At 44.1% G+C, this 19260-nt stretch overlaps 1 protein-coding gene across 6 annotated transcripts in view; it reads left to right on the top strand.

Moving 5' to 3' along the window:
* The window catches only part of LOC140463330 (CREB3 regulatory factor-like), a 158441-nt gene that overhangs the window by 120335 nt on the left and 18846 nt on the right, over positions 1–19260 (top strand). For 5 of the 6 annotated variants that reach the window (XM_072557133.1, XM_072557130.1, XM_072557134.1 and 2 more), the window contains 3 exons: positions 6047–6238; positions 12230–12419; positions 16720–16793. In XM_072557133.1, coding sequence (XP_072413234.1) covers positions 6047–6238; positions 12230–12419; positions 16720–16793 — 456 coding nt within the window. The remainder of the gene's footprint in view (positions 1–6046; positions 6239–12229; positions 12420–16719; positions 16794–19260) is intronic. The other variant, XM_072557136.1, reaches the window with a different exon arrangement.

Here is a 19260-nt window from a genome sequence, read left to right as displayed (position 1 = left end):
TCCATTTAGGAAAGGAAATCTACTAACCTTCCCTGGTCTGGTGTCGACATGACTCCAGATCTACAGTAATGACCTGGATGGTTGTTCAGTTCAAAGCAATTAGGGATGAACAACGAATGCTGACCTTGTCAGCAACACCTATCTCAGAGCTTTTTTTTTTAAATTGCACCCCCTCCCCCTCCCCAAATCCCAACGTGTTTCAAATGTATGAACATATGATTTAGAAACCAGATGAAGGCAGTTTGTTTTGCCATTCAATACAATGATGGCTGATCTGATTACTCCACGTTCCTCACCTAACCTGAGCTTCATCACCCCCATAACTTATCCCCAATCTACCTTTGGGATATTCACAGCCTCTTGAGGAAGAGACTTCTAAAGACTCGTGACCTAAAAGGACAAGGGCAACAGATAAACGGGAACACGCCCCCCTGCATATTTCCTTCCAAACCACTCACCATCCTGACTTAGGAATATTGTGGTTCTTGTTTACTGTCTCTATATTCAGTGTCTCAGTATGCCTTTAAGAGACTTGCTCATGATTTCATTATTGCATGATAGCATGTGACCTGAGAGTATATAGGTCTCAGACTCCATCTTACTTGGGACCAGTTGAAGCAAGACATGTTCTTTGAAAGTATGTTGCTCTGACCTATTATCTGCCAAGGCACCATTCATGTGATTGCAGTATTTTTATATAATAGTCAACTGTAAACAATATCTGTTGAATTTTCCAATCCCATTTTATCCATACCTTGTTTTATTAATGTTAAACAATTAGATAAGCATTGCTGTATCAGGTAATGATCCCTGACTCGAGGCAAAACCTACATCAGTTCCTTCAGTATCACTGTGTCAAATTCCTGAAGCTCTGTGGGTGTCACAACATCCCAAGGGCTGCAGTGATTCATGAAGACAGTTCCCCCACCACTTCTTCTCCAAGGCAATTAGGGATAGGCAATAAAGACTGGTACAGCAAACAATACCCACATCCCATGAACAAGTTTTAATATTTTTACCGTTTTTGTTAACCAATTTGCATCTTTCCTTTGACCGCGCTCAAACCTTTTTCCGCTCCCGTTGGTATCCTGTTGTGTATTTCGTTTGTAGTTTGGGAGATGAGATCACAGTGGAATTGTTGGTGGGGCTAATTGAACAGGCAGCAATTTGGGAAGCTATGAAGGGGCAGTCACCCTCGTTTAAGCGAGGGGTTGGGGAATTGAATTTGTCCTGGAGAGTTGGGTTGTAGGGGCATTAGCTACAGCAGGTCTGAGCTGTTTATTAGAGATGGCTAAGCTGCTGGCCAAGTTTCACTTTACCAATTTATTATAAATCGCCCCTTGAGTGTAATGTTGGAGAGGCACCAGCTATGGTGAGACATCAGAAAGCTTGGCTTTGTGGAATCTCACCAAAATATTAACCTGAGAGTTCAGGAGAAATATTGGGAGAAAGCAAGAGTTTTGATAATCAAAATGGCTGTACTTTCTCAGGTGGAAGCAAGTGACCTTCTACTCTGTTATAATTAAACTGCCTGTTCCTGAGACCTTACCATGAGGGGAGCTGATAACATTTCCAAACAAACTTTCATCTATGATGAAGCAATTCTAAATCACTCAACTTACTTGGAAGTTGATGATAACTGGATCATCTAGTTCAACCAGTTAAAAACTTCCCTTCCCCAAACCTACTGCTGAATTAATCCAGTCTTCCAAATCCTAAACAATGCAGATGTTCTTTGCATTTCCAGGATAAATACAGATCCCTGTTTCATCTCTTTTTAATAAGCTCCAGCAGTCAATGTGAATCTCTACACTGGCTGAAATGTGCAGCTTCCAATAGACTTCAGTAAAGGTGTTAGAGGAAATGAATCTTGGTACAATAGGATACATGCTGTGGAGATTTGGCAGACCTCCAGTTTATGAGGTTAGAGTCATCCCTACAGAATGGAAACAGGCCATTTGGCCTACCGCGTCCACACCAACCTTCCAAAGAGCATCCCACCCAGACCCGCCCCATTTCCCATTACTAATCCACTAAACTGCACATCCCTGGACAATTTAGTGTGACCAATCCACCTGAACTTTGGACTGTGGGAGGAAACCCACACAGACACAGGGAGAATGCACAAACTCCAACCAGACAGTTGCCCGCGGGTGGGATCGAACCCAGGTCCCTGGTGCAATGAGACAGCAGTGCTAACCACTGAGGCACCATACCACCCTAGACGTTTTGGAAGGACTCAGTCTTTGTGCTTATTGACTCCAGTTAACTGGGACAGTGACAGCAATGCTACATTGTCCAGTGTATTTGAGAGGTTTGTACACAAAAAGGTGGCATACTTACTTTTGCGGGTATGAGAGGGGAAATGAGGGAGGGGGCAGTGCACAAGGGTGTTAAGGATGGCTGAGTACTATGTGCACGTGTCTGTCTGTCCACATGTGGCATGTATGTAGAACAGTGAAACTCCAATGACCAGATGCCTAGACACCTGTGTACACTATTCATATCCACGGTATATGAGTCAGATACCATATCCACCCGTACCCAACATTTTCCAAAGAGGTGATCCCTCTCACCTTTCAGTTCAGTGTATTAATGCGCCTCCATTTCCTCTCCTACAGAAACATTGGGTATAGAGTAGACTGAAAGAATGTTGCCAATGGGGCTCTACCGCAATTCAAACCCCATCTTCATTCTCTTGGGATTGAGATTGAATTTTTCAGGTTCCATGTCTTCATCTAAAAGATATGAAGGCTAGCGTCTAATAAATTTCTGAAAATAGTGGTTTTTTGGATGTTGGTTTATTTTGACACAATGGGGAATGGGGGTGGCAGCACTGCACTGATAGTATTTTCTAGAGGAGCATAGCATAAAGTGAGGCCATCTGATGTTTTGATGGATCAGCCAATTTAGCTGTTCCTTTTATCTTGAAAAGCCTCTATTAAAAATGTAAAGGCAACACTATCATTCAGTGTGTGCTGTGGTCACAGTAGCAGTATTTAATATAAAAGCGATGAATTTTGCATTTACAACAACCATGTCCTCAATTGTCAAGGGATCGGTTGTGCAATTGGCAGAAATTCAGGAAGTAAAGGTGGCCCCATAAGACCATAAGAAATAGGAGTGGAAGTAAGGCCAATTGGCCTATCGAGTCCACGCAGCCATTCAATCATGGCTGATGGGCTTTCAACTCCACTTACCTGCACTCTCCTTAATTCCTTGTGAGATTAAGAATTTATCAATCTCTGCCTTGAAGACGTTTAATGTCCCGGCCTCCACTGCACTCCGTGGCAATGAATTCCACAGGCTCACCACTCTCTGGCTGAAGAAATGTCTCCTCATTTCCATTCTAAATTGTCCCCCTTGATTTCTAAAGGCTGTGCCCATGGGTCCTAGTATCCCCGCCTGATGGAAACAATTTCCCAGCGTCCACCCTTTCTAAGCCATGTATTATCTTGTAAGTTTCTATTAGATCTCCCCTCAACCTTCTAAACTCTAATGAATACAATCCCAGGATCCTCAGCCTATGTTAGGCCTACCATTCCAGGGATCATCCGTGTGAATCTCCGCTGGACACACTCCAGTGCCAGTATGTCCTTCCTGAGGTGTGGGGCCCAAAACTGGATACAGTACTCCAAATGGGGCCTAACCACAGCTTTATAAAGTCTCAGTAGCACATCACTGCTTTTACATTCCAACCCTCTTGAAATAAATGACAACATTACATTTGCTTTCTTAACCACGGACTCAATCTGCAAGTCAACATTTAGAGAATCTTGGGCTAGTACTCCCAGATCCCTTTGTACTTTGGCTTTATGAATTTTCTCACCGTTTAGAAAATAGTCCATGCCTGTGTTCTCTTTTCAAAGTGCAAGACTCACATTTGCTCATATTGAATTTCATCAGCCATTTCTTGGACCATTCACCTAAACTGTCTAAATCTTTCTGCAGCCTCCCCACCTCAGTACTACCTAGGTAAAAACAAGGACTGCAGATGCTGGAAACCAGATTCTGGATTAGAGTGGTGCTGGAAAAGCACAGCAGTTCAGGCAGCATCTGAGGAGCAGGAAAATCAACGATTCGGGCAAAAGCCCTTCATGTCGATTTTCCTGCTCCTCTGATGCTGCCTGAACTGCTGTGCTTTTCCAGCACCACTAATCCAGAACCTCCGTACTACCTGCCTGACCACCTAACTTCGTATCATCAGTGAACCTCACCAGAATGCCCCTAGTCCTTTCATCCAGATCATTAATATATAAAGCAGCCCCAACACTGAACCCTGCGGAACACCACTTGTCATTAGCTGCCATTCTGAAAAAGGACCTTTTATCCCAACTCTCTGCCTTCTGTCAGACAGCCAATCCCCAATCCATGCCAATAGCTCACCTCGAATACCATGGGCCCTCACCTTACTCAGCAGCTTCCCGTGATGCACCTTATCAAAGGCCTTTTGGAAGTCTAGGTAGATAACATCCACTGGGTTTGCCTGGTCTAACCTACCTGTTACCTTTTCAAAGAATTCTAACAGGTTTGTCAGGCACAACCTCCCCTTACTAAATCCATGCTGACTTGTTCTAATTTGACCCTGCACTTCCAAGTCTTTTGTCTTGATCCTTTCTTGAACAAGGGGGTTACAACAGTGATTTTCCAATCATCTGGGACTTTCCCTGACTCCAGTGATTTTTGAACGATTGCAACCAACGCCCCTACTATTTCCTCAGCCACCTCCCTCAGAACTTTAAGATGTAGTCCGTCCAGGGCAGGAGATTTATCAATTTTTAGACCTTTTATCTTATCAAGTACTTTCTCCTTTGTAATGGCCACCATACTCAACTCTGCCCCTTGACTCTCCTTAAGGGGGCTCATGGGGGGTCAGTAAAATCACTCCCTCTTATACCTCTGCCACTCTCACACTGACAGTAAACTAGTAAAGAGATTCTCAGGAAAGATCACTGATCTGGAATCCATTAAAGATTATCGAAGGTTATAAATATATTAACAGGATTGCTTCATTGTTCTGTTTCTCTGCCAGACTGGCATCTGTAAAAATAGACAAACAAAGGTTTGTGTGGGAGATGAAGCTGATGAAATGATGACGGATGAACTTGGAGTGGAGCAGTATTGATAGCCACCTTGTGATCAGTAAGCTGGTAATGTGTTTATGAAAATACAAAGAAGGACTAGCTTGGAAAGATGCCTCTCTCGCTGTCACTCGCTTAATGGCTTGAGCAACGATATTTAAAATAATTTGTCCCTTGAACTCTTTGACATTTTCACTGACCTTTCCTGAGAACTAATCACTCACGTTTGGCCAAGCTGAGCTCCACAGTAAGAAAGTGCCATCAAGTCTTAAGCAGTCAGCTTGATAATTGACTGAATGGTGTAGCTGCATCTGTCAGTTACTTAGCACTGAATGAAATCATCGCAAACACATTTGGCCCAACAAGTCCACACCAACCCTCCAAAGAGCAACCCACCAAGACCCATTCCCCTACATTTTACCCCTGACTAATGCACCTAGCACTATGGACAATTTCCCATGGCCAATTCACCTGACCTGCACATCTTTGGGAGGAAACCCACGCAGACACAGGGGGAATGTGCAAACTCCACACAGACAGTCGCCTGAGACCGGAATCTAATCTCTGGCGCAGTGAGGCAACAGTGCTAACCACTGAGCTACTGTGCTGCGAGAATGTGGACTTAAAAGAATGCAGTTCTCGGAGGGTTCAGGAGATGCAGCGAGGTGTACGGAAAGGGAGCAGTGCAACCGTGAAGAATTGTGGCAGCTTTTAATCAATTCTTTGATAGATTTGCTTTTTTTCACTGTGTGCCTCAGGCTAATCAGCATGTCCTTCTCACCTCTCATTAAGGCAATGATTGCTGCACGATGGACTTGCTGGTCACCCTTGGGCCAGGTTCCTGCTTCCCGACGCCCCTTTTGTTTTTGGTTTTGTTGTCGGCAGTGTTGGATGTGAAAGGCGCAGAGCCCGGGGAGGTGTTTTAAACGCCACGTGCAACTTTTTTTTATTTAAAAATGTTTCAGGAAATGAGCACGAGACGTCAGCTGACATCACATCAGAGGTGGGCGGCAGGCGGCTGAAACGGCGATATTTCTGGGAGTACAGTGATAGCCACACCACGCCCAGCAAACAAGAACGGACCCTGCAGCCTTCGGAGTGGGACTGCTCCACGTTACCGAGTAATGTCTATCAGAAGGAGAATGGCGTCGGGCAAGGTGAGAGCAAAAATGAGCGGATGCCAGTGGAAGCCTTCATCCCATTAGCTACCTTGTACGTCTCGCCTGATGTGTGTCTATGGCGTGTCTTGGACCTTTGTGGTTGCTATATAAATGCACGTTGTTGTTGGTAAAGACTTCAACGCCATTGAATGATTGGCGATAGGCCGGGAAAGTGGAGTTGAGGGCCGAAGTTAAGCCATCATCTTACTGAATGGCAGAGGGAAGGCTTAACTGGTCATAATCAAAAGTTGTGGAGGAGGTCAGAAAAATGGAGATGGGGATGATCAGACCAGCCATGATCTCACTGAATGGCAGGCCAGATCCGATGGGCTGAAGGGCCTACTTCTGTTCCTACATCTTATGATTTTGTATGATCTGTAGTTATTATGGTGAGGGAGTTGAACCAAAAGATTGAGAAACATCAGCAGAGTGAACATTATGAATGACAATAGGAAATGGAAATCTTTTGAGGGAGAGAAATTTCCAAAGCAATTTTTTTTTTTGCTTTACGTTTAAGCATTGCCACTTTCTCAGTAAAAGAAGTTGTGTTTTAATATTATTTCTTAATCTGGCTTCAGTTTCCAGTTTCCTTGCTCTGTCCAAAGACGTGCAGGCTAGGTGGTTTGGCTGTGCTAAAGTGTTCGTATTGAGTAGGGATTCATGGCTAGGTGGCTTAGTCATGGAAAATGCGAGGTTAATGTGATAGGGTGAGGGATAGGGTGCTCTCAGGAGGGTCAGTGCGGACTTGATGGGCCAGTTGGTTTCTATCTACACTGTAGAGGGTCTAGGTTTCCATTATTCAGTCTAGCCTTTGGCTTTCTAAAAATGACCAGAAAGGTACCTGGTTCTAGCCCTGGTCCGTGTTGAGTGATCAATTTCACTCCCATACGCTAGTTTGTTTTAGAGTCATTGAGGCCGAGGGTGTGGAAAATGTAAAGGGATTGGTTTCCCAAACCTATTTGGCAGCTCTTGCTGCCAACATTAGAGTGTAGGCATCAAGTTAGGCATCATTTCACCCAACTGTGTCCTGTCATCATTGGTCCACCAGTTCACGGTCATGTATGAGGCCAGGTGGCCAGCTCATTGACTATCAGGATTTAGTGTGATGTTGAAGAAATCAGTAGCTTCAGGAAAGGGTAAGGGGAATTCTCTGCAGCTGTACAGGTTGGCATGACCATCCCATTACCAAGCGAACAACTGGAGGTGTTGGTGCAGAATGTGATGAAGTCTCGTAATCTGGGGAACAAATGATCTTTTTAATTTGCATTCTGGAGTCTACACTCATGTACACACTCCTGTGTTGACAGTGAGAGCTGCCAAACTCGTTTGGGGAATCCAGCCCTTTGCATTTTCACTTCCTTGATTGCAGTGACTCCAAACAAAACCAGCCTATGGGAGTGAGATCGATCACTCAACGCGGACTAGGGTTGGAACCAGGCACCTTTCTGACCCCTGATCATTTTCAAAAAGCCTAGGGCAAGACTGAATCATAGAATCCTAGAATCCCTACAGGACAGAACTGAGAACACAGACCTGACAGCACAGGAACAGGCCCTTTGGCCCTCCAAGCCTTTGCCGATGCAAATCCTCTATCTAAATCTGACGTCTATTTTCTAAGGATCTGTATCCCTTTGCTCCCTGCTCATTCATGTATCTGTCTATCATTCCCACTCCTACCACCTCCACTGGCAAAGCATTCCAGGTACCCACCACCCTCTGCGTAAAGAACTTTGCCCGTGTGTCTCCCCTAAACTTTCCCCTCTCACTTTGAACTCATGAACCCTAGTAATTGAGTCCTCCACTCTGAGAAAAAGTTTCTTGCTATCCACCCTGTCTACACCTCTCATGATTTTGTACATCTCCATCAGGTTCCCCCCTCAACCTCCTCCTTCTAAGTGAAAATAAACCTGATCTATTCAACCTCTCCTCCTAGCGCTCACCCTCCATACCAGGCAACATCCTAATGGACCTTCTCTGCACCCTCTCCAAAGCATCCACATCCTTTTGGTAATGTGGTGACCAGAACTGTATGCAGTATTCCACATGTGGCGGAACCAAAATCTTATATAACTATAACATGACCTGCCAACTCTTGTACTCAATACCCCGTCTGACGGAAAGCATGCTATATGCCTTCTTGACCACTCTACTGACCTGCGTTGCCACCTTCAGTGAAAAGTGGACCTGAACACCCAGATCTCTCTGTATATCAATTTTCCCCAGGATTTTTCTATTTACAGTATAGCTCACTGTGGAATTGCATCTTCCAAAATGCATCACCTCGCATTTGTCTGGATTGAACTCCATCTGCTATTTCTGTGCCCGATTCTCCAATATACCCCTATTCCGCTGTATTCTCTGACAGTCCCCTTCACTATCTGCTGCTCCACCAATCTTAGTGTCATCTGCAAACATGCTATTGAGGCAATCTACATCTCCCTCCAAATCATTTATGGTATATCACAAACAACAATGGTCCCAGCACAGATCCCTGTGGGACACCACTGGTCACAGATCTCCACTTTGAGAAGCTCCCTTCCACTACTACTCTCTGTCTCTTGTTGCCCAACCAGTTCTCTATCCATCTAACTAGAACACCCTGAACTCCATGCGACTTCACCTTCTTCATCAGCCTACCATGGGGAACCTTATCAAATGCCTCACTAAAGTCTGTATGTATGACATCTATACCCCTTCCTTCATTAATCAACTTTGTCACCTCTTCAAAGAATTCTGTTAGGTTTGCAAGCATGATCTTCCCTGCATAAAACCGTGCTGCATATCACCGATAAGCCCATTTTCTTCCAAATGCATACATATCCTATCCCTTAGTAACTTCTTCAGCAGCTTCCCTACCACTGATGTCAGGCTCACAGGTCTGTAATTCCCTGGATTATCCCTGCTACCCTTCTTAAACAAGGGGACAACATTAACAATCCTTCAGTCCTCTGGGACCTCCCCCGTGTTAAAGGATGCTGCAAAGGTATCTGTTAAAGCCTCAGCTATTTCCTCTTTCACTTTCCCCAGTAACCTGGGATAGAACCCATCCGGACCTGGGGACTTGTCCACCTTAATGCTTTTTAGAATACACACTTCCTCCCTCCTTATGCTGACTTGACCTACAGTAATCAAATATCTATCCCTAACCTCAACATCCTCCATGTCCCTCTCCTCAGTGAATATCGATGCAAAGTACTCATTAAGAATCCTCACCCATTTTCTCTGACTCCACGCATAACTTTCCTCCTTTGTCCTTGAGTGAGCCAACCCTTTTACTAGTTACTCTCTTGCTCCTTTATATATGAATAAAAGGCTTTGAGGTTTTCCTTAACCCTGCTGGCAAAGGATATCTCATGACCTCTTTTAGCCTCTTAATTCCTCATTTCAAATTGGTCGTACGTTCCTGATTTTCTTCCAAAGCTTTGTCTTCAGAGCTAAAAATGTGTTGCTGGAAAAGCACAGCAGGACAGGCAGCATCCAAGGAACAGGAGAATCGACGTTTCGGGCATAAGCCCTTCAGGAAGGAGACCCCTGAAGAAGGGCTTATGCCCGAAACGTCAATTCTCCTGTTCCTTGGATGCTGCCTGACCTGCTGCGCTTTTCCAGCAACACATTTTCAGCTCTGATCTCCAGCATCTGCAGTCCTCACTTTCTCCTTTGTCTGTCTTCAGTCACCTAAACCTTATGTACACTTCCTTTTTCCTCTTAGCTAGTCATCTATGGTTCCCTAACCTTGCCATTTCAATCCCTCATTTTCATAAGAACATATCTCTCCTGAACTCTAAACAACCTCTCTTTAAAAGCCTCCCACATATCGAATGTGGATTTACCTTCAAACAGCTGCTCCCATTCTACATTCCCCAGCTCCTGCCGAATGTTGGTATAGGTGACCTTCCCCCAGTTTAGCACTCTTCCTTTCGGACCACTCTCATTTTTGTCCATGAATATTCTAAAACTTATGGAATTGTGACCACTATTCCCAAACTAATCCCCTACTGAAACTTCAACCACCTGGACAGACTCATTCCCCTACACCAGGTCCAGTATGGCCCCTTCCCAAGTTGAAATATTTACATACTGCTCTAGAAAGCCCTCTTGCATTCTCCTTACATATTCTGTTCCATCCAGACCTCTAACACGAAGTGAATCCTAGTCAATGTTGGGAAAATTAAAATCTCCTATCACCACCACCCTGCTGCTTCTCTATCTTTCCATGAGCTAGTTACACTTTTGTACCTCTATCTCACACTCGCTGTTCGGAGGTCTGTAGTACAGCCCCAACGTTGTTACCGCACCCTTCCTATTTCTGAGCTCTGCCCATCTTGCCTCACTGCTCGAGTCTTCCATAGTGCCCTCCTTCAGCACAGCTGGGATATCATCTGTGACCAATAATGCAACTCCTCCATCCCTTTTAGCTCCCTTTCTTTACCTTGATTCTAATTAATTTAAGAGTGGCATGGTGGCTCAGTGGTTAGCACTGCTGCCTCACAGCACCAGGGTCCCAGGTTCAATTCCAGCTTTGGGCGACTGACTGTGTGGAGTTTGCACATTCTCCCCGTGTCTGCGTGGGTTTCCTCCGGGTGCTGCAGTTTCCTCCCACAGTCCAAAAATGTGCAGGTTAGGTGAATTGGCCATGCTAAATTGCCTGTAGTTTTAGGTGCATTAGTCAAAGGGAATTGGGTCTGGGTGGGTTACTCTTCAGAGGGTTGGTGTGGACTGGTTGGGCTGAAGGGCCTGTTTCCACACTGTAGGGAATCTAATCTTCCATAGTGTCCTCCTTCAGCACAGCTGGGATATGCTCTCTGACCAGTAATGCAATTCTCCACCCCTTTTACCTCCCCCTCTCTCCTGCCTGAAGCATCGGTATCTTGGGATATTTAGTTGCCCATCATGCCCTTCCCTCAATCAAGTCCCAGTAAAAGCAATAATACTCCCAGGTACTAATCCAAGCCTTACCTACTACTTGCATTAAAACAAATGCACCTCAGTTCATCAGTCCCTCTGCGTTCATCCTTTGCTTCCTGCCCACTCTTTCCCTTACTCACGCTGACTTCATTACTTATTTCCATACAAGGTTTAGGTACTACCTCCTTGCTGTCCTCTAACCTCATTTGGTTCCTATCCTCCTGCCACATTAGTTTGAACTTTCCCCAACAGCGTTATCAAAACCTCCCCTCAAGGACATTGGTTCCAGTCAGGCCCAGGTGGAGACCATCCAATTTGTAATAGTCCCACCTCCCCCAGAACTGGTCCAAATGTCCAAAAAATTCTGAAGCCCTCCCTCCTGCAGCATCTCTCAAGCCACGCATCCATCCTGCTTATTCTATCATTCCTACTCTGACTAGCACATGCACTGGTAGGAATCCTGAGATTACTACTTCTCAGGTCCTACTTTTTAACTTGTTTCCTAACTCCCTAAATTCTTCTTGTACAGCGACATCCCATTTTTTACCTGTATCATTGGTGCCTACATGCACCACGGCAACTGGCTGTTCACCCTCCCCCTTGAGAATTTTCTGCAGTCGATTCACGATGTTCCTCACCTGTGCACCTGGGAGGCAACATACCATTCAGGAGTCTCGTTTACGATCACAGAAACGCCTAGCTATGCCCCTTACAATTGAATCCCCTATGACTATAGCCCTTCCACTCTTTTTCCTGCCCTTCTGTACGGCAGAGCCAGCCACGGTGCCATGAACCTGGCTACTGCTGCCTTCCCCTGGTGAGCCATCTCCCCCAATAGTATCCAAAATGGTATACCTGTTTTTGGAGGGAGATGACCGCAGGGGACACCTGCACTGCCTTCCTGCTCTTCCTCTGCCTTTTGGTTACCCATTCCCTTTCTCCCTCAGCAAACCTAATTTGAGGTGTGACTAATACAGATGGAAAGGTCTCTGAAGGAAGGGTCATTTTCTTGGTAGATGATGCTAGAGGATGATTGTTAAGAGTTCCATTCTCCTATGTAATTGTTTGTATCCTCTGATCCAGGACGCAGAATAGCGAAAAAATCCCGGCGCACAGATGTGGATGACTTGACGCCTAACCCAAGAAAGTTACTGCACATCGGAGATGAACTGAAGAAGCTCAACAAGGTAATTGATGACCTGACACCAGTGAACGAGCTGCCAGTGAACGCCAGACCACGGTCCAGAAAGGAGAAAAATAAACTGGCTTCTAGGTAAATAAAATCAGCAAGCAACTTAGCTGAGCTGCATCAAGTAGATTAGAGTCATTTCTTTGTTGCAAGCGTATACTTTGTGTCTCTCAAAGTGACTTGTGATTCTTTAAACTGTGACAACTCATCTCATGCTTCCAATTGGAGCTGTTTTGACATATCCATCAGGAATGGGAAGACAAGAAAATACTCTCTTTTGGGATATAGTCACAGTTCCTGCCATCAATTAGTCCAAACCCCTCAATTCATGGTTTAAAACAACTTTCCAGCAGCCTGAGGTTGTGAAAGGTGCTATAGAAATAAAAATAACTACAATGCTTTTTTCTTTTCTAGTAACGACATATACATTTAGGAACAGAAGTAGGCCATTCAGCCCTCTGCTACACCATTGATAAGATGTTCTGTTGGTTTCAGATTCCATGTTCCTGTCTATCCCCCTCCCCGATCACTTCAGAATCTTGCACAGAAAGTGCTGCAGGAACTCTGCAATCCTGTCAGAGTTCTTGTTTCCAGTCCAGTAACTTTGTCACTAGATCCAAGATGTTAACTCTTTCGCAGTACAGATGCTGCCAGACCTGCTGAGTTTCTCCACCCGTTTGTTTTTTGTTTCAGGTTTCCAGCCTCTGCAGTTCGTTGTTTTTAATCTGAATCCGTGATACTTGTTCACCTTCGCCTTAAAAATATTCAGTGATCTTATTTTCTTGTTTTCAGAGGCAGCGATTTTGTTTTTGTAGATGGACATGAAGTGGAGGGATTTTTATTTTTGCCATGCATTGCTGGGATGTAGGTGTTACTGACTAGACCAGTGTTTATAGTCCAGTCGTATGACTGACCTTGAGTTGCTGAACTGCCTTTGTGAACCACTGCGGTCCCTAGAGTGTAAGGACACCCACAATGCTGAAGGAATTCCAGGACTTTGATTCAGCTCTCTCCAGGGACACAGCTTTCAAATAGCATCATAGAACCTGATAAATCTGGTCATTCTCACGTTACTGTTCGTGGTAATTCACTCTGGGCGAATTATAACTGACTACACTTATAAAATACTCCCTTGACTGTGAAGCAGTTTTGGCTAAAGTGGGGACTGCAGATGCTGGAGGTCAGAGTCGAGAGTGTGGTTCTGGAACCATTATTGTCAGGCAGCATCCGAGGAGCGGGAGAATCGATGGTTCAGGCAAAAAGCCCTTCATCAGGAAAGCAGTTTTGATCAAGTGTGGCCCTGGAAAAGGCACAACAGGTTAGGCACCATCTTGATGAGGGGTCCTGCCCAAAACCTCGACTCTTGCTCCTCGGATGTTGCCTGTCCTGTACCTTTTACAGCACCACGCTTTATCAGCTGTGACTCTCCAGCATCTGCAGTCCTCCCTGTCTCCTTGTTAAGCAGTTTCACATGTCCATCATCATCAAAAGTGCAAAATAAATGCAGGTCTTTCTTTCTTTCTTCCTTCCTTTCTTTCTTTAAGTCAACAAATACTTAAGAAAGAGCGAGAATAATCTTTATAAATTGCAGCTACAAAAATTCAGACACAGCCTGTCTTTAATGCAGAGTATTGTCCCATCTATCAGACAGAGATTGATTTGATGTTCCACTGTTGTACTCAGTGGGAGTACAGCAAGGGTTTTGACACCAACTGCCCAAGAACTGACTCCCTGGCATCTCTCCAAGTTCAATTTTGAAAACCGAAATTGCTGGAGAATTTCAGCAGCTCTGGCAGCATCTGTGGAGAGAAAGCAGAGTTAACTGAAGAAGGGTCGCTGGACCCAATACATTAACTTTGCTTTCTCTCCACAGGTGCTACCAGACCTGCTGAGATTCCTCAGCAATTTGTTTCTGATTTCCAGCATCCTCAGTTTTTTTTTAAATTTCGGGTATTGCCATATTACCTTTGGTTGTGAGTATATTTCAAGTTGCATTATTTACCTATGTTCTTCATTACCCAGGGGAAGCTTTGGAGGCTATAATTTGATCCAGTGTTTCTTGTTGAATCAAACACCTTCCCTTTGAAAGGGAATAGGTTAGATTTCCAGGGTGATGTGATTCTAGGGAATGATGAATGGGAATTCACTCCATACAGTTTCTAGCTCCAGCAAGTGAAAGGGGGAAAACTGAAAGACGTCCAAGGAATTGCCATGCCCTTGTCCTGCTTAGTTCACAGTAAAATGTTGCCAGTGACAAGCAGAAAACCTGAGCATGTCAGCTGAAGTTCTGAAGAGGACTATTTCCGAATCCGTAGATGCTGCCAGTCCTCGCTGAGTTTCTCCAGCATATTTCCATCTTTGTTTCAGATTTCCAGCATCTGCAGCATTTTTACTTTTATTCATATAGTCCTGAAGGTGTCCAACACCTTCAGGACTATATGTATCCTAGTCCTGATAAAAGCATGTGGCATGTGTGAAACTTGCAGTGAAAAATTCAAATCAGATTCCGCTCATCATCCCAAGGACCACCCGATTGCCAGGGGTTATGTTAGACTCTACCTTCCCCATATTCTATTGGGAGTACCGATTTGATTTGATTGACTTTTTTCCACTGGGATGAGCTGGGTGGGAACTAGTAGAGCAGCCTGAAGGACTTTGACCCAAAATGTCAAGCCTTCTGCTCCTCAGATGCTGCCTGACCTGCTGTGCTTTTCCAGCTCCATACTTTATGACTCTTGACCTTCCAGTATCTGCAGTCCTCACTTCCTCCATGCTTACTGTAGCCAAGGCAAGAGAAGCACTCGCTACCCCCACTCATCAGTGCTGAAAACGTGACTCTAGCACAGCAAGTAGAAAAGGTGGAGACCAATGTGTTGAGAGGGGGGGGGGCAAGGGGAGGCAGGCAATGACCCCTGACCCCTACCCCAGGCCCACGACCATTCACAAAGCCTTGGGAATGGTGCTCTCGAGACTGTTGTAACAGGCAGTGAGAACAATCCCAGACTCTGTTCCTCTGACCAGGTCTGAGCTATTCTCTATTAATTGTGTCAGTGAAACCTCCCTGCAAACGTGGCTTCCCTGCTGGGGGTCTAAAGCTGTTGGACGTACTTAGACAGAACCTTGAACACGGTATCTATCAAATAGTCTTTCATTTAATATAACCTGACCTCCTATATTACTGTACGCTTGAGTGTTCTATATTAGAAATTCAAGAACACAAGTCTGTGTGTATTATCACACAGACTTGCATCTCTACCGCAGGTCAGTTAGCTTAGTTGGCTGGATGGCTGGTTTGTGATGCCGAGTGGCACAACAGAGTAGGTTAAACTCCCATCACCAGCTGAGGTTACCATTGACTACTCTCCTTCTCAACCTCTCCGGTTAGACTCCCACCAGACATCTCTTTCCTAATGAGAGAGCAGCCCTGTGATCTTTTGGGAAACTTGTAACTTTAGGATCTTGAAGGACTGAAAATGATCTTTTCTCCTTCTAAATGGTGGTATACAGTGGGCAGTGCAAAAGGTACGCCTCAGCATTAACCCTTTCAGATACTTATACAACAGCGCCCCTGCAAACTTTACCGGACAAACTGCAGTGAACCATGTTTTCCCCACTGATGCTGCCTGACCCAGTGAGTGTTTCCACCTGCAGTTTTTATTCATGATCTCGAGTGTTATGTATTCAATTCCATCCAGAAGAACCTGGAGTTAACTACAGCATTCAGAACATTCACTGCTTTTGAAACAGCTTCTACTCTGAACGAAGCAATAGATCTTATTATTGACACGGCCTGAATATTGCGGAGGACAGGCAGGAATGTAGAGCTGGACTCAAATTCAGGTCAGCCATGATCTTATTGAATGACAGCGTTGGCTGGAAGGGCTGATTGGCCTACTCCTTTTCCTTGTGGTTATATTATAGTCATGGGAAATGCTAATCACGTTTCAGAGTGACAAGAGAATGAGCTTATATTTTACTTTCAGGTTAAATCAGCACCAGTTATCCCTCTTTAATGAGGGAGCAGCCCTGTCCTCTGAGACTATGGCGACATTACTTTGTGTCTTGACATTATTAAAACCTTATTGAATTGCAGAAACTTCTAGACAACTGATCGACCCTCCATTTTTGAAATGTTGCATCCGTTTTTAGTCAAGATTTTCTAATTGTAACCATTCTGAATGTTTATGCAGCTTCACATTTAATTCCCATTATCTTATTTGTGCAACATTCTTTCTAAAGACTCTCACTCTCACAGGTTCTTTTTTTTTGAGTTGTGTGTGATTCCATATTTATGAACAAATGGTCATGTAGTGCAGTTGAGGCCAGGATCTGAAGGGTGCCATTTCACCACATCTTACACATTCTTTTCTCTTTGTGTGTACAGGGCCTGCAGACTAAAGAAGAAAGCCCAACATGAGGCCAACAAAATCAAGTTATGGGGTCTCAACACCGAGCACGGTGAGTGTCCCCATCTCCATATTACAGACTGGTGCTGGATTGAGGGGAATGGGGATTGACTTGAGGAACTTTGGTCCCTGCACCATTCCCAGTCCTCCCCCTTTCCCCTGCCTCCCACATCGCTTCCTCCAAGGGATACATTCCCTCAGCTGTGAACCCACCCTGAATTCTTGGCCTGGTTCTCAGAGCGAATCCCTGCAAGTCTTTGCAGGGAATCAGACAGCTCAGTCTTGGCAAAGTGTAGTCTCCAGGCAACAATACTGAGTCTCCTCCCCTCCCCTCCCCTCCCATTCCTGACCTGCTGCACAGCCGCCTGTATCTGAGCTCAAACTGAGGGAGAGCTTCACGCTGTGCAGACACTGGAAGCATTCATTTGCAGTAATTAAATTTCAGTTTCCAAAATTAATTTGTTGTTTTTGGAACCTTTTCTCACTCCGTCGTTTTCCCCATAACATTCCAGACAATTAAATAGTTATAAGTCAGCTTGAAGGCATTTTAAGAATGTGATAATGTATATGATTTTTCCCTCCTTAACTGACAAATCTTTTAATCAAATTGAGAGCTCTTGTGGCGCAGTGGTAATGTCCTCTCCTTTTAAGGCAGAAGTTCCCGGTTCAAGTCCCATCTGATTCACCTGAACGGATAACTTAAAGAATACCTTCCCATTAAATCATTAGCAGTTTTCCTGTGACATTATCCTTTTGCACAACAGCGGTACACAGAGAAGAAAGTTAAACAATCTACCTTTTGGAACGAAATTGCAAAATGTTCCAGACAATAGATCGATCGATCCTCCATTTTGAAAGGTTGCATTTGTTTTTAGTCAAGAATTCCTAATTGTAACCATTCTGAATGTGTTTCCAACCTTACCTTAATTCCTATTATCTTATATTTGTGCTCTCTCACTACCATCTGATTGACTGACTCATGAAAGTAGTTCTCATGATTTCAATCCCTTTCACCTTTTTACCCTAAGAAGAAAGTGAGCCTTAAGTTTTCAATGATCCGTAAACCCTGCTGAAATACTAATGAATTTATAAACCTCCCCCCTGCCCCCAAACCCACACCCAGAACTAATTATAGTACGACAGTGTGGTTATACAAATTATCCTGTCCCTCAGTACAAATCTGAAGATTCAGTTTGTCTTGCTTTTATCTTTTTACCTGGTTGGTGATATCACCTTCAGTGTGTGTGTGTACCTGCACAACCAAGACCATTTGGCCTGTATTCTCAAAGTCTTGACCTATTATTTGCCTGATCTTGCTTTCACAGTGCATTAGCAAATATTTTTCTTGATTAAACTGCAGCTTCCACCTGGCTGCCCATTCTGCCTGCCTTCCTAGGTTCTCCTGTGTCTTTTAGATGGTTTCATCAATAATCGTCTGCCCAGATACTTATGTATTTTTAAAAGAAAAAAGAGATGTTACTAATATACAAATAAAGTAATGGGAAAATATCTGATATCTCTTAATAACCAGGTATCAGCTTGCATCAGCTGATTAGCATCTTGCTACAGAGTCAAAAGGGGAGCATTGAAACTTCTCTCTCAGGATCTGAGTACACAAGTTAGGTTGACACTACAATGCAGTACCAACAGGGAGCTGCATTGTCAGAGTTGCAGTGTTTCAGTTAAGTTAATAACCTGACTTTAGGTGAATGTTAAAGGCCTTACAGACAGTATCTCAAAATGAAATGAGATTTTTCTTGATGCCCTGTATATTAACCCAAAGAATAGACTTGCCCCTCCCTAAACACCTTTCTCCCCCACCCAAAAACTCCCATGGTCCTTTAGAGCCTACTGTTCACAAAATGGTAGCCATGTTTGTGTAGATAACAATGAAACTAAAACTAAGGAAAGCCAGACTGACATTGGAGATAGTAGAGAGAAGGTTCACTCAGCTGATGAGGTATGGAGTGACTGTCTTACAAGGAGTGGTCACATAATTTGGGCATTACCCATTGGAATTTAGAAGGATGACAGGTAACCTTATTAAAACATACAAAATTCATAGGGAACTTGACAGGGTAGATTTAGAAAATACCTTATGGGAGAGTCTCAGACCAGAGGATATAATCTCAGAATGAGTCCTTGCACATTTTAGGCAGAGGTGAGGAATTTCTTCTCTCTCTGAGGGTAGCTAAACTGTGGAATTCTCTATCACAGGGGGCTGTCAAGACTGGGTTGTTAATTATATTCAAAGCCAGGATGGACACATTTTTTAATCAGTGCGGGAATCGAGGATTACAGGGAAATTGCAGGAAAGTGCAGTTGAGGATTATCAGATTAGCAATGATTGAATCTAGTTAATCATTCAGTATAATGGGCTGAATGGCCTATTCTTTTCATTTGTCTTAAGTGTTGCTGTAATACAAAATAATTGTTGCATATTAAGATTGGAGTTATTTTAAGAGGCCTCGTTCAGCTGAGCTAATATCAATATGGAAAATGCAAGTAATTGACGTCGA

The sequence above is a fragment of the Chiloscyllium punctatum genome, chromosome 38 (genome assembly GCF_047496795.1).
Source record: "Chiloscyllium punctatum isolate Juve2018m chromosome 38, sChiPun1.3, whole genome shotgun sequence".
NCBI lineage: Eukaryota > Metazoa > Chordata > Chondrichthyes > Orectolobiformes > Hemiscylliidae > Chiloscyllium > Chiloscyllium punctatum.
Note: the sequence above shows the minus strand (reverse complement) of the source record. Positions and strands in the feature narration are given on the sequence as shown.